This window comes from Peromyscus maniculatus, chromosome 6, assembly GCF_049852395.1.
Source record: "Peromyscus maniculatus bairdii isolate BWxNUB_F1_BW_parent chromosome 6, HU_Pman_BW_mat_3.1, whole genome shotgun sequence".
In the NCBI taxonomy this organism is placed as follows: domain Eukaryota; kingdom Metazoa; phylum Chordata; class Mammalia; order Rodentia; family Cricetidae; genus Peromyscus; species Peromyscus maniculatus.
Window position 1 is genome coordinate 82776368 of NC_134857.1, and position 24195 is coordinate 82800562.

General features: G+C 46.4%; 1 protein-coding gene across 2 annotated transcripts in view; it reads left to right on the top strand.

Moving 5' to 3' along the window:
• Positions 1-24195, top strand: part of Ngf (nerve growth factor) — a 53998-nt gene that overhangs the window by 25629 nt on the left and 4174 nt on the right. For both annotated transcript variants that reach the window (XM_042279619.2, XM_006980778.3), the window contains exon 2: positions 20136-20259. Coding sequence is in view for 1 of the 2 variants with exons in the window: in XM_006980778.3 (XP_006980840.2) it covers positions 20136-20259 (124 nt within the window). In the remaining variant the exon portion in view is untranslated. The remainder of the gene's footprint in view (positions 1-20135; positions 20260-24195) is intronic.

Sequence of the window (24195 nt, forward strand, 5' to 3'; positions counted from 1 at the left end):
GGAAGACATTTCAAAAGTTGATCATAAAAGAAAGAAAGAGAAGAGAGAGAGAGAAAAAGAGAGAGAGGTGGGGGAGAGAGGGTGGAGGGAGGAAGGAAGGAAGAAATCATACATTTGAAAGATAAATGAAACTAGCTGGGAGGTGGTGGTGCATGCCTTTAATCCCAGCACTTGGGAGGCAGAGGCAGGCAGATCTCTGTGAGTTCGAGGCCAGCCTGGGCTACCAAGTGAGTTCCAGGAAAGGCGCAAAGCTACACAGAGAAACACTGTCTCGAAAAAACCAAAAACAAAACAAAACAAAAAAAGATAAATGAAACTAAAAGACAGAGTGGGGGGGTTGAATAGGTAAAGAAGATTGATATGATGGGGAGTTTTGCTTTTGCTAAGTGGGTCTCTGCTCACCCCAACCCCTATCACTGGACACTGCCAAGAAGCCCACCAGGATCAAAGTGAGGGCCCCGTTAGAGGATAACAAACTGCAGTAGTCTTGGATCACCCGAGGGTCTAGGGCTGGTGATCTGCTGAGAACTCATCTAGCCCAGTTGAGTGGTTTAGGGCAAATGACATCTAAAAAACAAAAATAATACAAATCCAGTAAGACTATTAAGGAAAGATTTGCCAAGAATTTTTTTAAAAATATGCATCAAGGACTCAAATCATTGCAAAGCATTTATTTCTCCAAACTAAAAAGAAGTCATGTACCAAAGCTGCTTAAGTGAGACAGAAAAAGCACCTGGGTCTGTTCTTCACACTGACCTGGCTGAGAGGGACAGACAGTCTCCCTCTCTCCAGAAAAATCCCAAGATTTCAATTTAGTGTACACATCTGTATTTTTCTCCAAGCTCTGATCAATGCAAAAAGCCATTTTCTTGGATGATTTAGATTATTATCAAAGCGAATTTCTTGGTGTATTGATTCAAGTATGCATTTTCAATTTTTCATCAATAAAAAAAATTGACCCCATAGTGAAATAAGTTTGACTCCAAGTAAGTGAAATCTTAGAGAGGCCAGTGCCAGCTGGTGTATGGGAGTCTCTGAGCAATGATAGCCGTCTCTAGCCCAGGAGTTCCTAAATGTGTTCAACTATGGAGCCAGTGTTAGCAACCCTTTTATTTCAGTGACAAAAATACCTCCCAAAAACAGCTTAAAAGGAAGCATGATTTCAAGATTTAAAAAAAAAAAAAATGAATTCCAAGGTCAGTTAGAGCCGTTGCTTTCGGCCTGAAGCAAAGATGTCCTGGAGTTGGAAGTGTGTAGAGGAAGAGATAGCCAGAAAGCAGAGAAGGGATTGCAGACAAGCCTTAACCTTTAAGAACATGCCTCCAGTGACCTACTTTTTCCAACTAGATTCTGTCTCTAGAACTTTCTATAACCTCCTAATAGTGTCATCAAATTATGATTCCATTATAGATTAATCCATTCATGGAGGCATAGCCCTCATGGTTCAGTTATCTCTCAATGATTGGACCTGTCCATTGGAACCAAGTCTTCAACATATGAGTCTTTGTGGAAGACGCTTCATATGAAAACTTTAACAGAATCTTTGCTTCACCGAAACTTTTCTTTAGTATTCCAAGCATGGGGAACACTGGGGAGACACTCCTGTGGTGCTCACTTTCTGTTGTTCGTTCATTGGCTTATCCCATGGACATTCTTAGCTTCTCCGGGACAGATCCTACCTAGATACCAAGACAAATAAAAAAGATGGAAATGCCAAAGTCCTGGCTGCTGGTAGCTGTTAGTGTAATGGGAGAGATGAACATTTACACAGTAGCCGCTGTATCATATGATCCAGGCTCTTCTGACCCCTTCATTTACAACCTAAGTGGTTTACTAACTATTTTTTGTGCGTTTCCTTACCCTGCCTCCATGTTGTTTATTCCTAAGGGCAAGACTCATACCTGTTCTTGTCCTTCCTTCCCTGAGTTTCCTGGCATGGAATAGCTCTATAAAATGATGCTAATGGGTACTTATGCTTGATTCAAGACTAAACTACTAAACTGAATGGTCAATTTTTTTTAAGTTTTGTAATGATAAGAGTCTTTCTCGAATATTGGTACAGTCCTGTGCTTACAAGACTATGGTGGACCACAGAATTATTGAGTAATTCATTGGCTCTACTTTTCTAGAATCATCTTAATGCCACAGAAGTAACAAAATCAATGCACCATGCTGTCCCTCCAGAGGACAAGCCACAGCAAATAGAAGCAACTACTCTGCCATGGACACAGCTAAAGTGTTAGAACGTAGAACACATAGTCAACCTGACCTTGTAACCAGAGAATAGCCAAGTTTCCGATTTTACATATGAGCGTCTTGGGAATCAAGTGAACATTGAGTTATTCATTGTAGAATTTAGTACAGATTAGAACTAGCCACAATTGGTAACACTTGGGGAGCTGTTAATTTCTTACTGGCAATTTCACTGAAAACTCCCCACATAAATTTTAGATTTGTACTTGGCATTGTCATCTAGATTTTATGCACATTTATTTGATTTATATATGCTGGGCGGTTTCTAATTGTACAGCCATTAAGCACCTCTGATGCTTTAATGACTTGAGAATTCTTCACAGCCACAAGAACTTAGTTTCAGAAGTGGATGAGAACGTGAATTTCGAGGGGCCTGGTTTCCATTGGGTTCCCTTATGAAATGGCAATATGGCATTCATATTGTCTGTGCTACTGACGTGTGGGGTCAGATGGTTCTCTACAGCAAAAGGTTCTCTGGGTGTTAGAGGAAGTCTGTAGCATCCATAGTCCCTACCCACTAGATGCCTCTAGCATTCTGCCTGCCTACCTGCTTACCGGAATGAAAGAATGTCTCCAGACATTCTTGTAAAATGTCCCCTGGGGTGGGGAGAGGTGGAGGAAATCTCTCTTGATTGGGAATCACAAAGGAATCCTGGGAATTGAAGTCTCTTCTAGACCGCTAGTGTGAAGTTTCCATTCCATGGATGAGCCAGTGGTTTGTGCTGAGAGAATGGAAAGCATTGCTTTGAATGCTTTGGAACCAGATTAGTCCCCCTTTCCAGCCTTTGTGGCTTGGGACAAGTTATCTCTCTTCCCAAAGCACAGTCCCCCAATCTACATGAAAGGTGGAATACCTGCTCCGCAGCCACAGCAAGCAGCAGTGAGCCAGACCCTAGAAGAAACGTCTTAGAATGATGCCTGGGAAGCAGACGGCATGCAGCAAGAACGAGGTTCCCTGCCTCCTCCTCCTCCGGCTACCCTTCTTCCCCCTTCCAGCCCTTCCCCTGATGTCTGCAATGAACACAGCCAAATTCTATGCTCTACAAATGTCTTGGTGGTTTATTTTCAATTTTCCCTTCTATAGAACAGACCTGCAGGAGCTAATATTATATCCAAACCTTATGTGAGCTTTGGAGAACAGAACAGCCTAAGTCAGCAGTAGATGAATGAGAGCCTGAACCCGCAGGCCTTTCCACTCACGTGCTCAAGACCGTTCTAATATGAGCAATGTACCCACACGTTGTAGTCATTCTTCAATGACTCATTCTGTACTCAATGTGATAAGATTGTAACTTGCCTAAACAGAGGCTCAAGTACTGTCTTCCCCCCAAACCCATCTTAAGTCATCACATAGACTTGGTTACTTACTCAGCAACACTGTCTAAGCCTTTGCAGAATGAAGCAGCCCCAGCTCGGCACCATGGGGAGAAGGCTAAAGGTGGAAACATATTTGTTGTAGTCCTGAGCCTGGGGGACCCAGAGAGAAGACATATGGAAAGGCTTACGGACCTTATTTTCATTATGAAGGCATTATAACAACATTACTAGCCACTTGGAGAAAGAGGGAGGGGTGGAGGGTGGGACTCACCAAGAGCTCTCACACTCAATACAACTGTTTTCATTTATACACCGACTTCCAGGCCTGACTCCCATGTGCATGTGATTTCCTTGGCTGCCATGATTTCATACGTGTTCTCCTCCATGCCCTCGACTCTGTACTAGATTACAAGTGCCCCTTTGTGCTTATGGTCCTCACAGTTTTCATATTTAATGACTGCACAGATGCTCATGAAAAAGATAGTCCATCAAGTAACTAACTGTTCTTTGATTGAAGAATTAGTGTCTAGTTCCTGTGATTTAAATTTTCTAGAAAATTGAGAAAAAGAAGTGAAACTTTCCCCCTATGAAGACAAAAATCTCAAAGATGGGGCTAACAGGTAAAAGCCATGAATGTTTCATAGCTTAAATGTGAAATTATAAAGTTATTTAAGAGATATGTTTTGGATTACAAAAGCTAATTATGGAATATTACAATAAAATACATATGAAATATAGAAAAGCATAAGAAATAAAAATTTACTCATAGTCCTTTAATTCAACTATTAACTTTATTTCCTTCCAGTTTTTTATTAACTATTAACTTTTTCCCTCCAAGACCATCTTTTCCGTATGTATCTATCTCAATTTAGTTTTATTAGAACATTTTCAAGACTAGGGTTACTAAATGTTAAGCTACAGAGCTTACTAGTCTACAAGGCAGTCAGTGATCAGATCTACTTAGCAAAATAAAGTGGTCTTGTTAGAGCAAAGGGTGGGTGGTTGTAGGCTATTGGATCTCTTCCACACACACAGCAGTCTCCTCATAGCTTTCTGTTGCAAGTCATCTGTCCATCCTCCCTGCCAACAGGACATCTCCAGTAGCTATCCAAGGGAGCATGGCAGGGCTTCACTCAAAGTCAGAATATAAGAGGTCTGTGAAGAGCATCCAAAGTTACCTTGCACAGTCTTCAGGAGGGTCCAGGCTGGAGCACAGCATTGTAAATCCAACCTGCCCAGTTTATCTCCATTGTGGGAAAGGAGCATGTTCTTCAGCTGAGCACCAGTTGCCTTAAAGAGACCATATTGTCTAAAACATACAAATCATTAATTTCAATGTCAGACAGGTTGAAGGTCTCATGGGAACCAACTCTAATGGAAGAATGTGTTGTATGAATATGTATATTTGTATATTCAAGTCTCTACCTTCCGCATTTGATGGAATGATAGGTTGTTCATTTTTTTCCCTTTCCCTCCCTCTCTCCTTCTTCCTCCCCATCCCTCCCTCTTCTTTCTTTCCTCTTCTCTCCGTGTTTATTCTTTATGATTCGATGTAGTTATGTGCACACAACACAAGTTTGATTCTATAAACAGAGCTATTGCCTGTATCCATCTCATACAGGTATTCCCTACTCAGAACCGGGAGTCCATAATCTGTGGCCCAACCTTTTAGCTGCATGTCAATGGAGTTGAGGTAGCACCTGCCTCTCTTTTAGCTCTGCCCACTCCTCCCCATGTGTCTCCTGCAACAGTGGGGAGAAACTCTTCTCCCTTGCCTGTGGACAGCTTGGCTAAATACGTAACATCCCCAATTCCAGTCATTTCTGTCCCGGGGTGCCTTCCAGTCACCTCAATTTCCTAGTTGACCATTAACAGTATCACTCTGGGAAAGAAGGACAAGGGGTCTTGAGAAGATGCTGTGCTTCTCTCAGCCCTGAGCAGCAGTAACAGGCACATGGCTTGGCTCGGAGGAACGGGTGAAGGTTCCTGAGATGGCCCCTCTGCAACCCCAGCTCCGGCAGCCTGCATCCCAGATTTATGGATGGCACCTGGTGGAACAGTGATGCAAACCCAATCTGAAGTCCAAGTACATCCTCCTCTATCTCTGTTTGGATTTGGTTTTGAGTTTTATTAATGACAGTGGATTTGATTAAACAAAGTTTACACTGTAACCAGCTCCAGCTGGACCAGAGAGAGCATCAGTGGGAAACCCCAATTCCCCTGATGTCCTTTTGTCCTTTCTGCTCATTTCTTTCCAAAGCATTTTCTCTGAAGCTGATAATGGTGAGGTCATACAATCTCATTTATTTTAAGGGCCAGTCTGGCTCACCCAGCCCGGCGGCCCTGGGATGAAGGGCTTTCGTGCTGGACTCACAGTGTGTCTGGGAGTGGCCTTGCCCTAACCTGTGTGATGAAATCAGTCTGCCAAGGCACTGCTATCACTGGGTTTGGGCTCAGATGTGGGATTTTCCCAGCAGAACTCACACTGTGATAGACTGTTCATTGAAACATCACCAAGATTGTCTTGTAAGGTTACCAGAAGCTGATTCAATGAAACTTGGTTTTGTTGGCTGAGTTGTTACACATTACGAATGGTTGTGATTACCGACTCTTTGGACCTTTTCTCGAGGGACATCCAGAAATCACATCTCACCCGCACAGTCTAAGGAGTGAGGATCTGTTTGTAGTTTGTGCAGTTCTTTCTCCCTCTCATCCTCAAAGTCTTTTCTCAGTCTGGACCACACTCTTGAGTCACTGTTTCTCTGGCAACTCTTCCAGGATGATCTTCCTTCTCTTCCTGCCTCTCCATCTTTGGATCTTGTCCTCCACTGTCTCTTGAGTTGCTCCCTCCCTTCTACCTCTTCTCTCACTGATGTTGTCTCCTCTTTCTTTCTTTCTCAATTGTGCTCTCTCTCTCTCTCTCTCTCTCTCTCTCTCTCTCTCTCTCTCTCTCTCTCTCTCTCTCTCTCTCTCTCTCTCTGTGTGTGTGTGTGTGTAGATGTACATGCATATCTATGCACAAGTATTTACAGGCCAGAGATGGATGTCAGTCAGAGTCTTCCTCAGTGGCTCTCCATCTTATATTTTGAGACAGGCTCTCTCACTGAACCTGGAGTTCACCGATTGACTAGACAAGCTGGCCAGCAGATCCAAGAGATCCTCCTGTCTCTACCTCCACAGCACTAGGATTTTAGGCACATGCAATAATGCACCCAGATTGTTATATGACTGCTGTGGATCCAAACTCACGTCCACCCGTGCATGTTTACACTGTACTGCAGGAACTTCTTCCCAGATCTCTTGATTGCTTCTTCTGCTAGCTTCATCCTGCTCTTCCTGATTCTTCAACTTCCTTCTATGATGACATCATGTTTCCTATGGGTGGGCCACATATCGAGTGCCAGGTTAATCTGATTCCATCTGATCAGGACTCATCCATTCTCGCCACTCCACTCATCCAGCTCCAAGCTGATGGGAAATGAGATGGGCAACTCTCCCTCTAGCCCCCATCTGGGATCAGCCCCAACCTGACCACTAATTAAAATCAGCAGATCCAGTACCAGGGGCAGGGCCATCTCCAATGCCAGCATTAGTCAGATTTCCCATGGTGCTTGTGAGACAGGGCCAAGCTGTGTGATTAACGACCAGCGTGTGTCCTTCTGATGTGACTGCCAAAATGCCATTGTTACTCTGTAGGTGACAGCCACTTCTCACTGCTAGAGAGCCCTCTGATTGTCACCTTTGTACTCACAAGTGACTCTGAAAGGAGACCATTACCAAATCTCTTGTAGCAAGTTTCTAGAAGCAGATTTTACAAGGCGAGTGCTTGCAATAAACACCACTGATTTGCTGTGTGCTTAGCGATGTGACTTCTACTAGGAAACCTTCTACTTAATCCAATATGACAGCTCAGAAGGAAGCTCTCTCTCTCTCTCTCTCTCTCTCTCTCTCTCTCTCTCTCTCTCTCTCTCTCTCTCTCTCTCTCTCTCTCTCTCTCTCCTGTTAAGTGGCCTGTGTGTTTTTCAGGGTATGAAAATCTTATTCTTTTTGGAAGAGAGTATTTCCCTTGCTCAGAATGAAAGCATCTACATCTTCCTGGAGAGAAAATTCTTGCTGGGACCTGAACACTTCTTTTTGCCTTGTGATCTTCTTCTGGTAAAGGAGGTCTCAACTGCAGAGCATGAAGCCTGGACAGTTGATTCCTGCTGGAGTGTTTCAGAGGAATAAGGGGGCAACAATTCAACATCCAGACTGACCCGCATCTGCCTTGCCGTTTGCTGTCCGGTATCTCTATGTGTCGTTCTGTTCGCTGTTCTTGCTTCCCACTCGCCCCTCAAACCAAAGGCACTTCTTGGTGGTTTCCTGTTTTAGAAAGTGACAAACAGAGTGAGGAAAAACTGTATGTTTTGGACTAAAAAACGAAATCATTAGGATGAATTTCTATTCTTGTCGCCTGGAATTCTACTCTGGTTCTGATTAAGCACAACAAAGATATTGTATTTGATGCTTTCCTGTAAATGTATGAAGCGGTTTGCTATTGCATGTCCATGAATGGAAATATTAACAGACTCCGCTTGGCTCTAGCCCCTGGCTTTGTCTTCACACCCAAAAAGCCAACCAACAGAGAGTCACATCCCCAGCCCAGAGCAAGGAGCTCCCATCTTGCCTGTGGTTTTTCTTGATGGACACAGAAAAGGACTCAGTTTAAAAAAAAAAAAACTGTAGTAGTAAATGAAATAGTTACATTCTAATTTCAATATCACTCTCAATAAAGAGCAGCTGAACATTTCTAAGTCATCCATCTTCCATGACTGCCTTTCTATCAGAATAGTGGGTCCTCCCATGCCCCATTTCTGGTGGTGGGAGTATTTCAGTGAGAAGGAGATTTGTTCTCTGGGCTCCCTCAAGGAAAAACTCATGACAGAGAAGTGGAGCAATCACAGTGTTCTAGCAACCTGTTCTACACTTGTTTGTTTGTTTGTTTGTTTGGAAATTGGGTAAATTTAAGAAAAGGAAATATACAAAATCCAACTTAACCATTACCCATATCACAGAAGCAGAAATCAACACTCCGCAGAAACCTTTGCTCCTGGGAGTCGGTCAGATGTGGGAACAGGGTGTGGTGTGGCAGCAAGAGCTATCACCGAGTAACAGCGCGAGCTCCCACTTCCGTAGGGTGGGAAAACACTGACCTCAGAAGAGTTTTCTCATTTTTACATATGATGCCCTTGTGTAGTAGCAGATGATACACAGAAATCATTTATCACTAGTAGTCTTCGATATCCCTGCTTGTAACCCACAGTTTATGCCCGTGTAGCACTTACCATGTTAACACACCACACTGTTTTACCTTGACTCTCACACCTACAATTAAGCTGTAGGCCTTCCGTGACTCTCTGTGGGATCTCTGTCCCCTCACTGTCCTCCCTTCCCACAGGTCCCTGTTCAGACCCAGCTTTGGTGTCCTCATCATAGTGACCAGAAGGAACAAATGACAAGACAGGACAGTAGTTCAGGGCCTCCTCCAGGGGCAGCTGGCTGGCCACCGCACACATGAAGAGGGAAAGGCCTGGCTTTTACCCTCAGGAACTTCGCTCCCCTATTTCCAGTGGAAGCCAACTACTTCCGTGGGCCTTTTACATTCTGGAGGATGAGGGGAAGATTCACAGAGAGATTTCCTTTCTGCAGACTTCAAAATGCTAGATCTACTTGTCTGCAGCTAGGAGAAGCCTCACAATGGCCTACAAAAACTGCACACTTATTTAGCAATTGCATCAGGCGAAAGGAAGGCCCTGTCTCATTTCGGAGATGTCAGGTACATAATTCCTCATTTGGTTTTCGTGATACTTGTATTTCTATATTATAGAGATATCATAAATCTCTCATGGCAATTATAGGTACTAATTTTTTAATATAATTCTGAAGTTTATTAAGGTCTAAACTGAAAATTGTCATAAAATATGTATTTTGTTGAAAGAAGGAAGAGGAGGGGAGGGAGGGGAGGAGAGGGGAGAGGAGAGGATGCAGATAAAGAACAGCCTCTAGAATGAAGCTAGAAAATAATGTAATGGAATGTGTAAGAAATAAGAAAGTCGATTTCTTGTTCCTGGCCTGATTCACCACTCATTTGGGACTTATATGAACCTCAAGAATGCACTGGAGCACTCTGGGAATAACTAACTGACCTCAGGAGTTGACTCTCTCCTGGGGCTATAACTGGCCTAGTAGAAGGCCATGGAGAACCTTTATCAGACTTGGATAGCTCCACAGGCTTCTTCATTTGTGTGTGTGTGGGGGGGGGGGTGCTGCTGCTGATAATGGTGAAGGCCGTGATGGTCATAACAGTGATGGAGCTATTGATGGTGGTGTTGGAAATAGTGATGGCTAAATGGTTAAAGGGGCAGTGCTGGTTTGGCAGTCTTGTCTTGGCCACATTCCTCATGGTTGTGACAAAAGTGACTTAAGGTGGGAGGGTTGATTTTAACCTTACAGTTTCAGAATATGGTCCCTCAGGGCAGGGAAGTCCTGGCGGCAGGTGCATGAGGCAGCTGGTCAATTTGTCTCTTTAGACAGAAGGGAGAGAGAGATGAATGCTTATGCTCAGGTTGTCTTCTCTTCATGCAGCCTGGGATCCTAGCCAGTGGAATGGTGCCACCCACTATAGGCAGATCTCCTTACCTCAATTAACCTAATCTTGATAATCCCCCAAGGCAAGTTTAAAGGTTTGTCTCCTAGGTGATCCTATGCCCCTGCATGTTGATAATTGGTAGGGAATAGAGTGGTGGGGAATGGATGGTGGTGGTCAAGATGTGTTGGGGTTGGTGGTGTGATGTTGGGATGACCATGGTGGTGATGCTGGGATAATCATAATGGTAATGCTAGGATGATCATGGTGGTGATGCTGGGATAATCATAATGGTAATGCTAGGATGATCATGGTGGTGATGCTGGGATAATCATAATGGTAATGCTAGGATGATCATGGTGGTGATGCTGGGATGATCATGAGTGATGCTGGGATAATCATAATGGTGATGCTGGGATGATCATGATGGTGATGGTGGGATGATCATGGTGATCCTGTGGGATGATCAAGGTGGTCATGTGGGATGATCATGGTAGTGATGCTGGGATGATCATGGCAGTGATGGAGGTGGTCACAATGCCCAGGTCATTGGAAATAGTGCTGCTATGCTCTGTGAATCTGAATAAATGCTGTAATTGGTTTGAGAAGTGAATGGAGAAAAGTAGAATCACTTGGGTCTTAGAACTTGGGGAACACAAAGGTGCAGATGATCTTTAGCACACTTCTCTGAATGGAGCCACCTCATGTGTCTGTTGAGGTAATTCCTCTCAGGGACAATGTAGGCAAAATAAACATGCTTAGGCTTGCACTGTTCTTCCAGTTGTAAGTTTCTGGAACTTTGTTAAGATTTTGTTTGACGTTACATGTTTTCTTCATTTTTGTTTTTTAGCCACCCCTCCTCCCGAAAAAAAAAAAAAAAAAAAAAAGCCGACAACCCTAAAGCTTTATTTTGGAGGTGCAGAAATCAGGTCTGTGGGAGGAAGGAAAGGTAGAAACAGCTCAAAAGTCATTCAAGCACCCACCTTCCTGGGGACCAGGGTGACACTCCTTAGACCAGGCATGGGTCATGGGTGGAAGGCCTTCGAGGTGCAGCTCTCTTAGCACAAAGGCCTGGTGCCAGGAATTTGGCTGATTTACAAAGACAGGACTGAAATGCTAACAAATGGTTTCCATTATCATCGTACAATCCCCACCCTCATACAATCCCCACCAGCATACATATGTGTGTGTTGGGCTTTCTCTCTTTTCTTCGTCTTCTCCTGGGGTATAACTAAACAGTGAGGCGATTGCCCATCCCACTGGATTGCATGACATAACCAGTGGCCGGCCTGGAGTACAGCCTTCTCCAACCAAGTGCTGGGCAAGAGGAGATGGAGAGAAGCACACTGGAAATACAAAGGGGGCTCGTTTTGCCCAGCACTGTGTACACTCCTGTAGTGAAGGCAGGATAGCCTGTAGCCTACTTCCCCGGAAGCACGCCTGCCAGCCCACAAATGTGGCATGCTCCTGGGTGCATACTACCCTAGTGCACAATATCCAGAAATTGTGGGTTTGGACCACATTTTATTTCTCGATATAATGTGAAATAATGATTCACTTTGGTTGAATAAACTAGAATAACTGCATGAAGAGTTTTCCATTCTGTTCAATAAACATTCATTAAATGCCTACTCCAAGACATCCCTGCAGATAAAAATACACCTAAACTCTCAAGAAGTTGGTAATTCAGCAGGAGCCTAAATTTGTCCCAAGCCTCTAATGACTGTGACTTTGACCATGACTGTCTCTGGTGCCTTCTCCTATGACTCACTTTCCCTTTAAGGTAGCAATTACCCCCAAGCAAAGGTGCTCCCAACCTTACAGTATCAGGCGAGCTCAAGCAACCGCTCCAGGTCACTTGTTCCCCGAACCGCAGGGGTGACTAAAGCGGCGGCTTCCTCCCACTGACTGGAACGGAGCTGAGGAAAAGGTGTCACTTCAAGAGCAAGTGTTTCTGTTCTCTACTAAGTATTCTGTTGGCAGATGACTGGCTGCCATTCACTGCCACAGCTGCAAACACTGCTCTGTGGTCTCTCAGCAAATCCCAGTCACAACTGGGACACAAAGCCACAGGTCCCCCACCACCATTCTCCTCAGGAAAGGCCCTGGTAGGGGCGTGGAATGGACACTGCATTATTTCTCTTCTATACCCAGATCTGCCAATACTTCATTGCCCTATTTTGGCCAAGTATCAGTAATAATGTTAGGAAGAAGACTAAGTAATATTTATAGTACTAACTGGGTGTTGTGCGCTGGGCTAAGTGTTTATTCTGTTATTCCTCTCCACTCAAGGTGGAAGTGGTATTTGTTCTGATTTTTTTTTTCTGGTAGCATTGAGAGGAAACTAGCTTTGGGTCTCTCAAGAAAACTGAACTTTGGAGGCTCTAGCCTCCCTTTGCAGTTAGGGTTACAGACTGAAGCAGATGCTAACGCAAGTTAGTTTCTATTTCTCAGCATCTTAATCACACAAACTAGCTCTTTAGGAGCAACAAATTGAGTGTGTATGTGTGTGTGTGCGTGCGTGCGTGCGTGCGTGCGTGCGTGTCTCTGTGTGTGTGTGTGTGTGTGTGTTTACATGGAGTGTGGAAAACTGTCCTCCTCTCTGGAATTTCTACTTACCCACAATGTTCTGGGTCTCTGGAGACAGATGCTCTCTGTGGCTCTCTTGTTAGTTCTGGAGTGAATTTCCTCAGTGAAGTTTTCCCTTCGCACATGTTGTCATGGTCAAATAAACCCTAAAAAGAGAAACACTAGAAGATGGGAAGTGTTCTAGAACACAGTTAGATGAGAGTCAAGAGACTTCAGCAGGCAGCAGGTTGTCATCACCCCTGACCTTTCCTCCTGAGATCCTGAGTGACATGAATCTCCTTCACACAGCCCAAGGATGCCCAAGAGCCCTTCCCTAGAGTAAACCATTCACAGTTTGGGACTGGGGTGTTGAAGCGAGACACAGGACGTGGCTCAAGCAGCACCCCGCACCCCACCCCCAACACCAACAAACACACCCGGGAATCAAGTCCTCATTTCCAGCGCTCATCTTAGCCTCGGGTAACTGAGGAGCTTCATGTGGGGCATGCCTAGGCAGAGCTGGCGGTTATCTATTTCATGCCTTGAGTGGGATTTTCTGGGTGTGAAGTCAGCAGACAAGCTAGGAAATGTCAGTGCAGAAGAGTGAGGGGTTCAAGATCGGTGGCAGTTGTCGCTCCGGAGTTGTGAGGAGGTGTCCATTTTGAGGTATTTGGTCCAGGGCATTTGTGATCCCTGTTTTCTTGAATATGGGTGGCTAAGTATAATAACTCTTGCAGTGAACCCACAGTCCAGCTTCTTAAACCAAAATGCCCTCAACACAGACACTTTACCCACTAAGGTGACATTTTGCTAGAATCCATACAGCCAAGTCTCTGGGCTTTCTGCTACTCTTCCCTAACTGAAGGGGGCTGGCCTTTTAAAAGCCTCAAAACCCTCCCCGTGTATCTCTTAAGCCTGAATCTTTCCTGATCTTTCCAGAGCTATGGATATTTAGCTTAATTCCTGGAGTTACATCTGACTTGCATTAGAGAGTCATGTGTTGTAACATTTCTCATCCTACTGCTTGGAAAACATGCCACACACTGAGAGGAAAAGACCAGCTCAAGAAGAACTGAGGACTTGGGCTCCTATAAAGCAAATCGAATAAAGGGCTCCGGTCTGAGTTAACATTCGCTGGTACCCTTTGTTTTCATTCACATCTTCTGTCCCAGGTTGTCATCCCTGATCTGCCGTGACCTGGAGACTGCTATTATTGAATATGAACTTCGACTCCAAGCAACCAGAGTCCCCTTTATTCCAAGCACTGCTGTCTGTGCATAGTTAGAAGCATGGAACAGACCAGGCAAAGACCAAAAGCATAGTTGAAATAGATCTTTTTCTTGTGGTTTAAGGATCAGCCAGTTGGAACCAAAGAGATGTTTTCTTAAGGTTGCAGAGAAGTTTGCAAAACTATTGGATTGTTTTTGGCGCTCAAACATAGATTATAGATATATTATTAGTGTTACCAAGCTGATGGGCTAGGCTATACAGACTGTACTTACCAGTACATTCTTGTAAAACTATTCTCCCCTCAGCCCTCTGTCCTGGAAGGCTGCTTTGTGTTTAGATAACTTATCTACCGCATTAATGTCCTTGTAATTAGCCGTAGTTTAAAAGCCTCTCTGTGGCATTGTGCATTACAGAGCTCATGAATTACTGGAGTCAGGTAAACACGATGCAGGCTGTGGGCAGCTGCACACCATGGAAGGCCACTCACAGTCCCAGCAAATGCTCTTTCAGGCTGAGGGGCAGCCAGCCACAATGGCGTCTTCTCTGATCTGTTTGGCTCTGGGGGAATGCTGAGATGGCTTTTGTAATTTACCTCAGCATCTCCCAATGAGCCATAGGGCCAGATCTCTTTAAGAAACTCGACAGGACTCTTGAGAATTGTCAGCATCAGGCCGTTTGGTTGAAAAGAACAGTTTTGCTGAACCTTTATGTCTTCCTAAGTCCTTGGTGCCAGATGCACTATTTTCCTGTTGGATCTGCCAAAACCACTAAACAGTTAAAAGACATCAAATCATCTCAAAGTGACCCGAACTGAAATTTGTTTTAAAAAAAGAAGAACAAAAGAACTCCTACTCAGCAAACCTTACAGTCATGTTCCTCCCTAGAAAAATGTCTGATTAGGCTAAGAATTAGGAAAAGAGATTTACAGCAAAAAAGACCTCCAGCTCTCCTCTCGTTGTATGGGGCCTCCGCATAAGAAATGACGGACAGAGGATAAAATTACAAAGAATTGTTATGGCAATGAAAAAAATTGCAGCAGCAACACCAAAACATACTACACCCCAACAACATGCTCTTAATGCTTGACCTTGAAGGAGTTTTCTTTACTCAGATCTCAGCCAGGTGGAGGCTGAAGGAAGCAGGAGGCAACTCCCTGGCACTCTTGAACAGTGTAAACTGCTCTAGGGACCAGACATTGCTTCATTGGGGCACATGAGATGTATGGTCCTTTGGGTTGACTGTCCCCAAATCTTTGGAAATAAAAAAATGTTAGCAAACAGTCTTGGAACTTTTTAGTACTAAGCCACCATAGCTGCAGCACTGACGAATTTTTTTTTTAAGTGGCTTGCAAAAAATCAAAAAGAAAACCTCCCAATTCACAGCTGTTGCTTGTATCTAGACAATGACGGCTTGCAAAGACTCTCTTCCTCTAGTCTGCCCGGTATATTCTCATGTCTCCTTGCTCCTTATAAGGTGGTTGCACCTGTATTTTCTATTTGCTAAGATATATTAGTTTCTTGATAATGAATTTCTCTTAGTTGGCTCATCAAAGCCACTGCCAAGCTTTCTCTTCCTCCTCTGCATCGGTGGCTTTGGCTCTGGCCTTACATTTGGATCTCCTAGGGAGCCTTGAAAACCCGTCGTGAGCAGGTAGCACCCCAAGCCAGTTGGAAGAGGCTCCCTGGAGACAGGACATGAGGCAGCATAGTGGTTTGTATAACCGGCCTGATGAGTGGCCATGTGGCCGGGCTTGAGAACCACGGCTACGGAGAAACAGAGGGCAGTGGAAGTAGAAACCAGGGGGCTAGGCAGAGTCTTGCGTAAAATTCAAGTATGAAGGACTTAGGGGGATGTCTACCACTCTCGACGAATTATCAACAGAAGCAAAGTTACAATCACATTTTGACTGGACCTTTAACAGTTTGCCATTGATCCAAACGTCTTGATGAGAATTGACTGCAATACTTTTGAAAAGGGGTGGGGGTGGGGGAGACGGGGGGAAGCAATGATCAGAGAGCTGGATGAACAACCTTATCTCCAGGGATCTTCAGAAGAGTCTTTCCACCCTGCAGCTCTAGAAGACGCTGGGCTGATTGTTCACGGGTTCTAAGGATCCCGTGGAGAGGTCCAGTCATGTAGACAGTCCACAGTAGGAGGCCACCTCTGAGTTGTCCTCTTTGGCTTGGATCGCTCACTCTCTGGGGACTGTATTAGGCAGGGCTCTCTAGTGGGACAGGATAAATAGGTCATAAATAGTAAAGGAGGGGGGGTTGTTAGATTGGCTTACACAGTAGGTGCTGAGTAGCCCAACAATGTCTATCTGCTTGCTGGAGAAGTAAAGAACCTGGTAACTGTTCAGTCCACGAAGCTTGAACTTCAAACCAGTCCTAAACCAGAAAGTAGAGAAGTTCCCTGGAGAGCCACTGTTATAGAATCAACTCTGAAGTCAGCGTAGGGTCCCACGGCTGTGATGGACACACTTACCCTGAAAGAGAAAAGGAAGGCAGGTCTTCCCAACTGCTGTTTCCTTAGACCTCTTTACATCTGGACCCACCCTTGATAAATGCCCCCCCAACACACATTAAGAACAGATCTTCTACTTCAATTAATCCTCTCTAGAAATTCCCTCACAGATGTGCCCAGGGGAACATCTCAGTCTCCTAGGTGATTTTCATCCAGTCAACTTGGAGATAGAGGAAGGCCAGCGTGGAACCTGATTATTCTTAAACTTAGAGGATAAATAATATAATAACAGGGTTATTAAATCACAAGCTGTCTTGTTTCTAGCACTCAGGACAGCTGCCCAGTACTTTGAATTTTTAACGAGTTTTAAGACACTATTATAGTACTACGTGTTAATGCACCAGAAGAGGCCAGGGTCTGGCAGAGGCGTATCTGATTTCTATAGTATTTCATTGTGTTCTATAAGAAGGAGCATAAGGTGGTCTGTAAATGACCTGTGATCTATTTCCATACATTTCTCAAACATGTGAGAGCCATCTGATGTCTTCTTAAGTCATGATGAGAGCAGTTAGGGGTTTAAAAATAGACGTTCATCTTCCTTGTTCGGCCCTGGTGTGTTCACATTAGAAACTGGCACTATTTAGATTGGATTTCATTTTAGAGCTCCAGCCTTCCCTGGAATGAGAACGAAGCAGCAACACCTATGAAAATCAGTCAGTGTTCTTGGCAGGAAATCCTCTTTCCAGCAGCAAACGGCTGCGGCAGCACTGTATGAGAGAAGACCAAGGGCATGGAAGATGCTGGGAGGAGCCTCAGAGAGCCATTAGGCACCAGGGTGGGATGGGCAGGAGACTGGTGTTACCTGGGCAAGCGCCTGTGGATATATGGCTGGGAAACTTGTGGTTGTGTGTACTCCGTCCCCCAAGATGGCAAGTCTGAGAAGCTGTGGAAGAAATACAATTTAGATCATCAGCCTCTCTCACTCCAATCGCTTAGATGAGAAGGCATCCAATGGAGGAATATCCAGAATAATTACACAGAGTCGCTTTTCCTTCTCTGGTTGTTCCGTGGATTAAAAGCAAAAGTTTGTTGTGTGTTGTGGGCAGCAAGCGCGCAGGCCACAGCAATGAGATCACCAAACTCACCGTCCTCTGCTGACATAAAGGCCTGTCACATCCTCTTTTCGCTCTCCCCAACACTCTGACCTTGGTTAGACCTCCAGCCAGCTCTTGAGCTCAAAGGCTGGGTAGTGGTTTTTCTCTCCATTCTTCTGCAATATGCACACACCTGTTCCTTCTTAAGAATCCTGCTCAGGTGTTACCTCCTTCATGAGCCTGTCACTCTGACTAGCCTGAAGGGACAAAAGAGGTTCCTGGGTCCACTGTGCTTCCCTTTCATGAGTAATATACACCGGGATCGTCACACTAATTTAAATACTTAGCTTGTGTGAACCCTTCCACCCCTCTAGGAAATATTGTGTCTTACTTCTCTCCCTGTCCCTCGCACCTTCCACCGTGTCTGCCACAGGGCCTGAAATGTCAGTGTTTAACAGATGAGATTAATGAACTGCAGTGTAAGGGTAGGAAAAAGCGCTGCTCATTCGTACTGTCCTAGAATTACAGAGGACTAAAATCAGAGCCACCTGAGTTATCACCTGTTCCAGCAACTTTTCCTTTAGGTGAAAAGCAGACGCTCGGAGTGATGTCTTACCCTAGAGTTGGAGAGACTTGGGTCAGGACACGGGTCTGTGGCTTCCAACCCTGCACGCTGTGCAGTTCAGCCAAGGCCCCGGCAGAAGGGCTTGTGGAACAGATGAACTCCCCTCTGAGTGATGAGACCAGTAACACGCGCCCCCTAAGCCCAGAGCACATGCCACTGTCCCTCCTCCAGACTAAGCTCAACCCTGGAGCGCATCAAGATGTTGTCTGTCACAGAATCTCACTGTTTGAAGATCATTACAGTCAGGTTTTCTCCATGCCTGAATTCTCAATTGTGTATCCGGTTTTCTGTTAGTTTTTGAGACACAAAAGGAGCCTGTTGAGCAGGGTGGGGAAGGAAGAGGGACGGAAACATCCCAGAAAGATGCTTCCCAGCCATGCAGAAGCCACTCCAGGGCCCCTCCACCCCCACTGCTCTTCAGGCCCCTCTTCCCCACCAGGTATTTGGCTTCGGGGACCGTTCTGTGACATCTGCTGCCACAGTCAGAAGGCAGCGATGGTGGGGGCATGGCTGGACAAAGGGTTTGTGGGACTGGAAAAAGCACAGACAAAAAGGACAAACGTGCAATTCTTGAACTTTCTGTACAAACTTTCTTCATAGACTTAGTCATTCAGCCACTCATCCTTCAGAATTGCCACGCCACTGTCCTGCTGGAAGCCCCACTCCCTTCCTCCTGTCGGCCCCAGGGATGCAGCTGTATCCCGGCTTCATCCCTCAAGGCCCGGATTGTTCTAGCTCCCCAGCTCACCTCCCAGGTCTCTTCCTTCACGCTCAGTCGCTTTGACTTATCTCTAAGGCTTTGGCATTTACTCTTACCGGGAATGCTCTGTCCTCCATGCCTTGTTGTGAACCCAAGAGCAGCTTCCAACTTGTCCTCCATGCCTTGTTGTGAACCCGGGGGCGGCTTCCTCAAGGAACTCTTCACTGAGCACGCTGTCTACATGACTTCTTATTCTCCTGTCTCTCTCATCACACCATACCTGTTCTCTTCATGGCATGAACAGAGTTGAAAGTCATTTATTTATACTAGACTATGAAGTCCACAAGAGAGGTCAAGAACTTGCCTGTTTTATTTACTGCTGTGCCTCCAGCACCAAGAATAGCATTTGTCACATAGTAGATACTCAGGAAATGAATGAATGAATGAATGAATGAATGAATGAATGAAGCACCTGCATATACAGAAGTGAGAAGAAAACAACGGCTCTAGAAGCTACAAGTTAAAGCATAATATTTTTTTCTCAATGTGTATTGCCATAGCTTCTGATTTCTGAAATTTGACTTGTAGCACAGTGCCCCAAGACCTCTGACGTATGTGTCTCCATGAGAGATCTGAGTGATGTGTCAAGTGGTCAGTTTGTCCCGTTCCCACTGCTTATCTTGTATTTCCATCACAGAACTGGCTTGTTTGAATTGCCGGGACTTTTGCATTTGTAATATTGCATCACCAAGGCTGGATGGAGTTGGGTTTACTACATCTGTGCCTGGGCAGTGTGCACAATGATTTTCATTTTAGTATAGGCATCACTGGAGCAGAACTCCAGTATGGATCTGGAAGCCACTACACTGGGTGCAGTCCCACTGTGGACTGTGACCAAGTTGAAACTAGTAAAGGCAAGGACCACTGCAGGGTCCTGCAAGACCTAGGCCATGCAAGACCAGAGCTATGCAAGACCTGGGACATGAAAGACCAGAGCTATGTAAGACCTGGGCCATGCAAGCCCAGAGCTATGAAAGACCCGAGTCATGCAAGCCCAGAGCTGTAAATGCCCAGAGCCCTGGAAATCTTGGCAACTGGACTCTTGCTCCTTCTTGGGCCCCGGTGTTGCTAAAATACTGGAATTGTGGATGTAGGGCTTGCCCTGTTGGGACATTCCTTCCCCTCTGTCTAGGGCTCCGGAGTCTACCCATGTGCTAGGGAACATGGTAACCCTTGTGTAATGTCCGCTCTCCCCCACAGAGTTCTGGCCTGTGGTCGTGCAGTCCAGGGGGCTGGATGGCATGCTGGACCCAAGCTCACCTCAGTGTCTGGGCCCAATAAAGGCTTTGCCAAGGACGCAGCTTTCTATCCTGGCCACTCTGAGGTAAGTGCCTGTGGGACAGCTGCCTTCTTGGGGCTTCTAGCTCTGCGGTTGCGAGGCTTGGGAGCTCCCCGGGAGCTGGAAAGGCTGAGCAGGTTGTGGAAGGGGAGTCAGACCTGATGGGACAGTAAGAGCTACTGCTCTTTGTGGCAGATGGGGCTTGTTCACAGAAGTCCTCTTGCTCTGCAACTTCTGGGGACACATTATAGTCACATAACACAAGCCCCTGAGTAGACAGACAACATCAGACAGACACTCCACACACTCCCCCAGAGCAGTCTGAGCAGGTGACCTTGTAAGGCAGAAAGTCTATGGTCACTCTTTGTGCCTAAATGGAAGAGTAGAGAAGAGTTCTGTGTCTGGACACTGGCAGGCCTGGCTCTAAGTACTACTTTACCAGGTGTCCAAGACCAAGTGATGTAATCTCCATGTCTTCTGTTCCTTCAGTTATAAAATGGGATGAGCACAGCTCCACTCCCGGGTGGTTGTGATGACTGCTGAGACATAAGATGTGACTCTGGAACTCAGACCAGCACATTCTCTTCCCATGACCATAGCTTACACACCTGTCCCGGAGAATGCCAGCTAATCACAGGGTCTAGAACCTTCTAGAGCTCTCTGGCCACATGTCACCATCTTGGCCATCTTATGCACTTTTTGATAAAGACATACTTGGATCAGGCTCATAGATAGCTGCATGACACTCGGAAACCTGAGGTGCCAGACATGAAAGCAGTCAAACATCAGTGTGTTCCCTTGTGTCCAGATTTGTGGTACCTTGGAGGCAGAACTCATAATCTGAGAATTTCCTTTGGATGCTGGAGAGAGTATGCGTGTCTCAGGATGCACTATCAATCACAGAGTGCAGGCTGCCTCAAGCCTCCCTCCCTCCTCAAAAAGATGCAAAGGCTGAGCAGCAGGGTGATCCTGACACATACTAGCCACATCACCCCGAACATTCAGCCTCTAGTCTTGTAACTAAAAACGTGTCCCCCAGATCAGCAACATCAGTGTCATCTCTCACTTGCCCGACATGTTTCCTCCACCCCTAAGCCTAGAGAATCCTAAGCCTAGAGAATCAACAATTCTACAAGTAGAAAAAGCTACCCAGCTTAACAGACCTCCAGGTGCCTCTGATGCCTGGAAGTTTGACAGCCTGGGATTCAGTCTCTGATGTCACTTCAGAGCTGGGCTTCCTCCTCATGAGTGCTGTGTGGGCCATGCCAGCCGAGGTGCTGGACTCTGTTCCATTACTGCTCATCTGTGTTCATCCCAGGACACCTCAGAGATCCCTCCCTCGGGTGTTAAGGAGCCACAGAATTCTTAGACCCCACGCAGGCTCCAACAGCTGGGAGTTCCTAAGTTTTAAAATGGAATACAGCAGCCAATTTACATTTAGGGCAGAGGCCAAGTATAAAGCAAGAAGTGACCCCTTGAACCCCCTGTCAGAGGGTAGCCAGTGAGATGGAGGAGGCAGGATTTCTCTGGTCACAAGAATTTCCTTTCTGGCCAACAATTAGTGATCCGGGTTCACAGATCTGATCTCTTGCCCAGGAACTGTGAATAGCTCTTGACGCCTCTCTCTAAGACAGATTTACCTTGCTCCCCTCTGTCACATGCCTCTGCAGGCCTGGCTGGGAGGCCTCCTGGCAACTGGAGACAAGGACTAGTTAGGATCAATTCTTAAGCTCTGTCTGGCATCTTTATCAGCTCGTCAAGTAGGGCCAGACATGTGTAAAGATCATTCACCCGGTATAGAAACATCTCCTACTATGGAGGTGAATGTTGGTGATCCATAGACAATTCCGCAAGCCAGGGAGAGGGTCCTGGTGGAGGCTGCTTTGTCAAAGCCATGCTGAGGGTGGTCCCCTCTTTCCCAGGCACTTCCTTTCCCTTATAGATAGGAGCATAACAAAATGAAGATTCACGCCTGAAATGGACATGTTCCTTCACATGAGCCCTAGCTGCTCTCCTCAGCTAAATGTCTCACTTAGACATGTGCTGTGACACTACATGGAAGGCTGTCACCTGCTCAGGATGCAGGCTTTAAAATTTATAAGTAAACCAACTCCTCCCTGGCTCACTTCATCCAAGGAGAGGATGCTCTTTCCTACACCATGCATTGTGTCAGTGGAATGGGAAACAGTGTGGATCGTGTCTCTCTTTTTGCTATATGTTCTGATGACTATAAAACTTTTCTAATAATTTTTAAAGATTATAGGAACACATCATTATGAGTAAACAATATGGTTTCCCCCCAATTAGATTTTAACCAAACACTGAAGAGATCTGTTTGAGACATTTTCAACTCTTAATGAACTGTCCATCCATGATGCAGATCACTATTGCCATTGAATGACCGTGGGGACCGCGGGTTGACCCAACAGCAAATGCACAGATAGCATTAGACTTTTAGAACATTGTGGAGTTGTTCTGTGGAATGAGCACGTGCTATACAGAGTCGAAGACTTAACAATTCCTTAAAATATCAAAGTCAGAATTTAGAGACACCTTAAACGTCCACACTCAGGTGGGGAAGTCAAGGAACTCAGAAGGAAAGAGGCATCCCCACACGAGGTGGTTCCCGGAGGTGGAGGTGCCACGAGCAACAGGAGTAAGTGGACAGTTTGTCTGTGGGAGCTCTCCCTCTGCCACAGAGCGTAAGAGACCACACCTGCCACAGGACAGGTGTCTGTGGGAGCTCTCCCTCCGTCAGAGAGCGTAGAGACCACACCTGCCACAGGACAGGTGTCTGTGGGAGCTCTCCCTCCGTCAGAGAGCATAAGAGACCACACCTGCCATAGGACAGGTGTCTGTGGGAGCTCTCCCTCCGTCAGAGAGCGTAAGAGACCACACCTGCCATAGGACAGGTGTCTGTGGGAGCTCTCCCTCCGTCAGCGTAAGAGACCACACCTGCCGCAGGACAGGTGTCTGTGGGAGCTCTCCCTCCGTCAGAGAGCGTCAGAGACCACACCTGCCGCAGGACAGGTGTCTGTGGGAGCTCTCCCTCCGTCAGAGAGTGTCAGAGACCACACCTGCCGCAGGACAGGTGTCTGTGGGAGCTCTCCCTCCGTCAGAGAGCGTAGAGACCACACCTGCCGCAGGACAGGTGTCTGTGGGAGCTCTCCCTCGGCCAGAGAGCATAAGAGAACACACCTGCCGCAGGACAGGTGTCTGTGGGAGCTCTCCCTCCGTCAGAGAGCGTAGAGACCACACCTGCCGCAGGACAGGTGTCTGTGGGAGCTCTCCCTCCGTCAGAGAGCGTAGAGACCACACCTGCCGCAGGACAGGTGTCTGTGGGAGCTCTCCCTCCGCCAGAGAGCGTAGAGACCACACCTGCCGCAGGACAGGTGTCTGTGGGAGCTCTCCCTCCGCCAGAGAGCGTAAGAGAACACACCTGCCGCAGGACAGGTGTCTGTGGGAGCTCTCCCTCCGCCAGAGAGCGTAGAGACCACACCTGCCGCAGGACAGGTGTCTGTGGGAGCTCTCCCTCCGCCAGAGAGCGTAGAGACCACACCTGCCGCAGGACAGGTGTCTGTGGGAGCTCTCCCTCCATCAGAGAGCATAGAGACCACACCTGCCGCAGGACAGGTGTCTGTGGGAGCTCTCCCTCCGTCAGCGTAAGAGACCACACCTGTCGCAGGACAGGTGTCTGTGGGAGCTCTCCCTCCATCAGAGAGCATAGAGACCACACCTGCCGCAGGACAGGTGTCTGTGGGAGCTCTCCCTCCATCAGAGAGCGTAGAGACCACACCTGCCGCAGGACAGGTGTCTGTGGGAGCTCTCCCTCCGTCAGAGAGCGTAGAGACCACACCTGCCGCAGGACAGGTGTCTGTGGGAGCTCTCCCTCCACCAGAGAGTGTAAGAGACCACACCTGCCGCAGGACAGGTGTCTGTGGGAGCTCTCCCTCCGTCAGAGAGCGTAAGAGACCACACAGG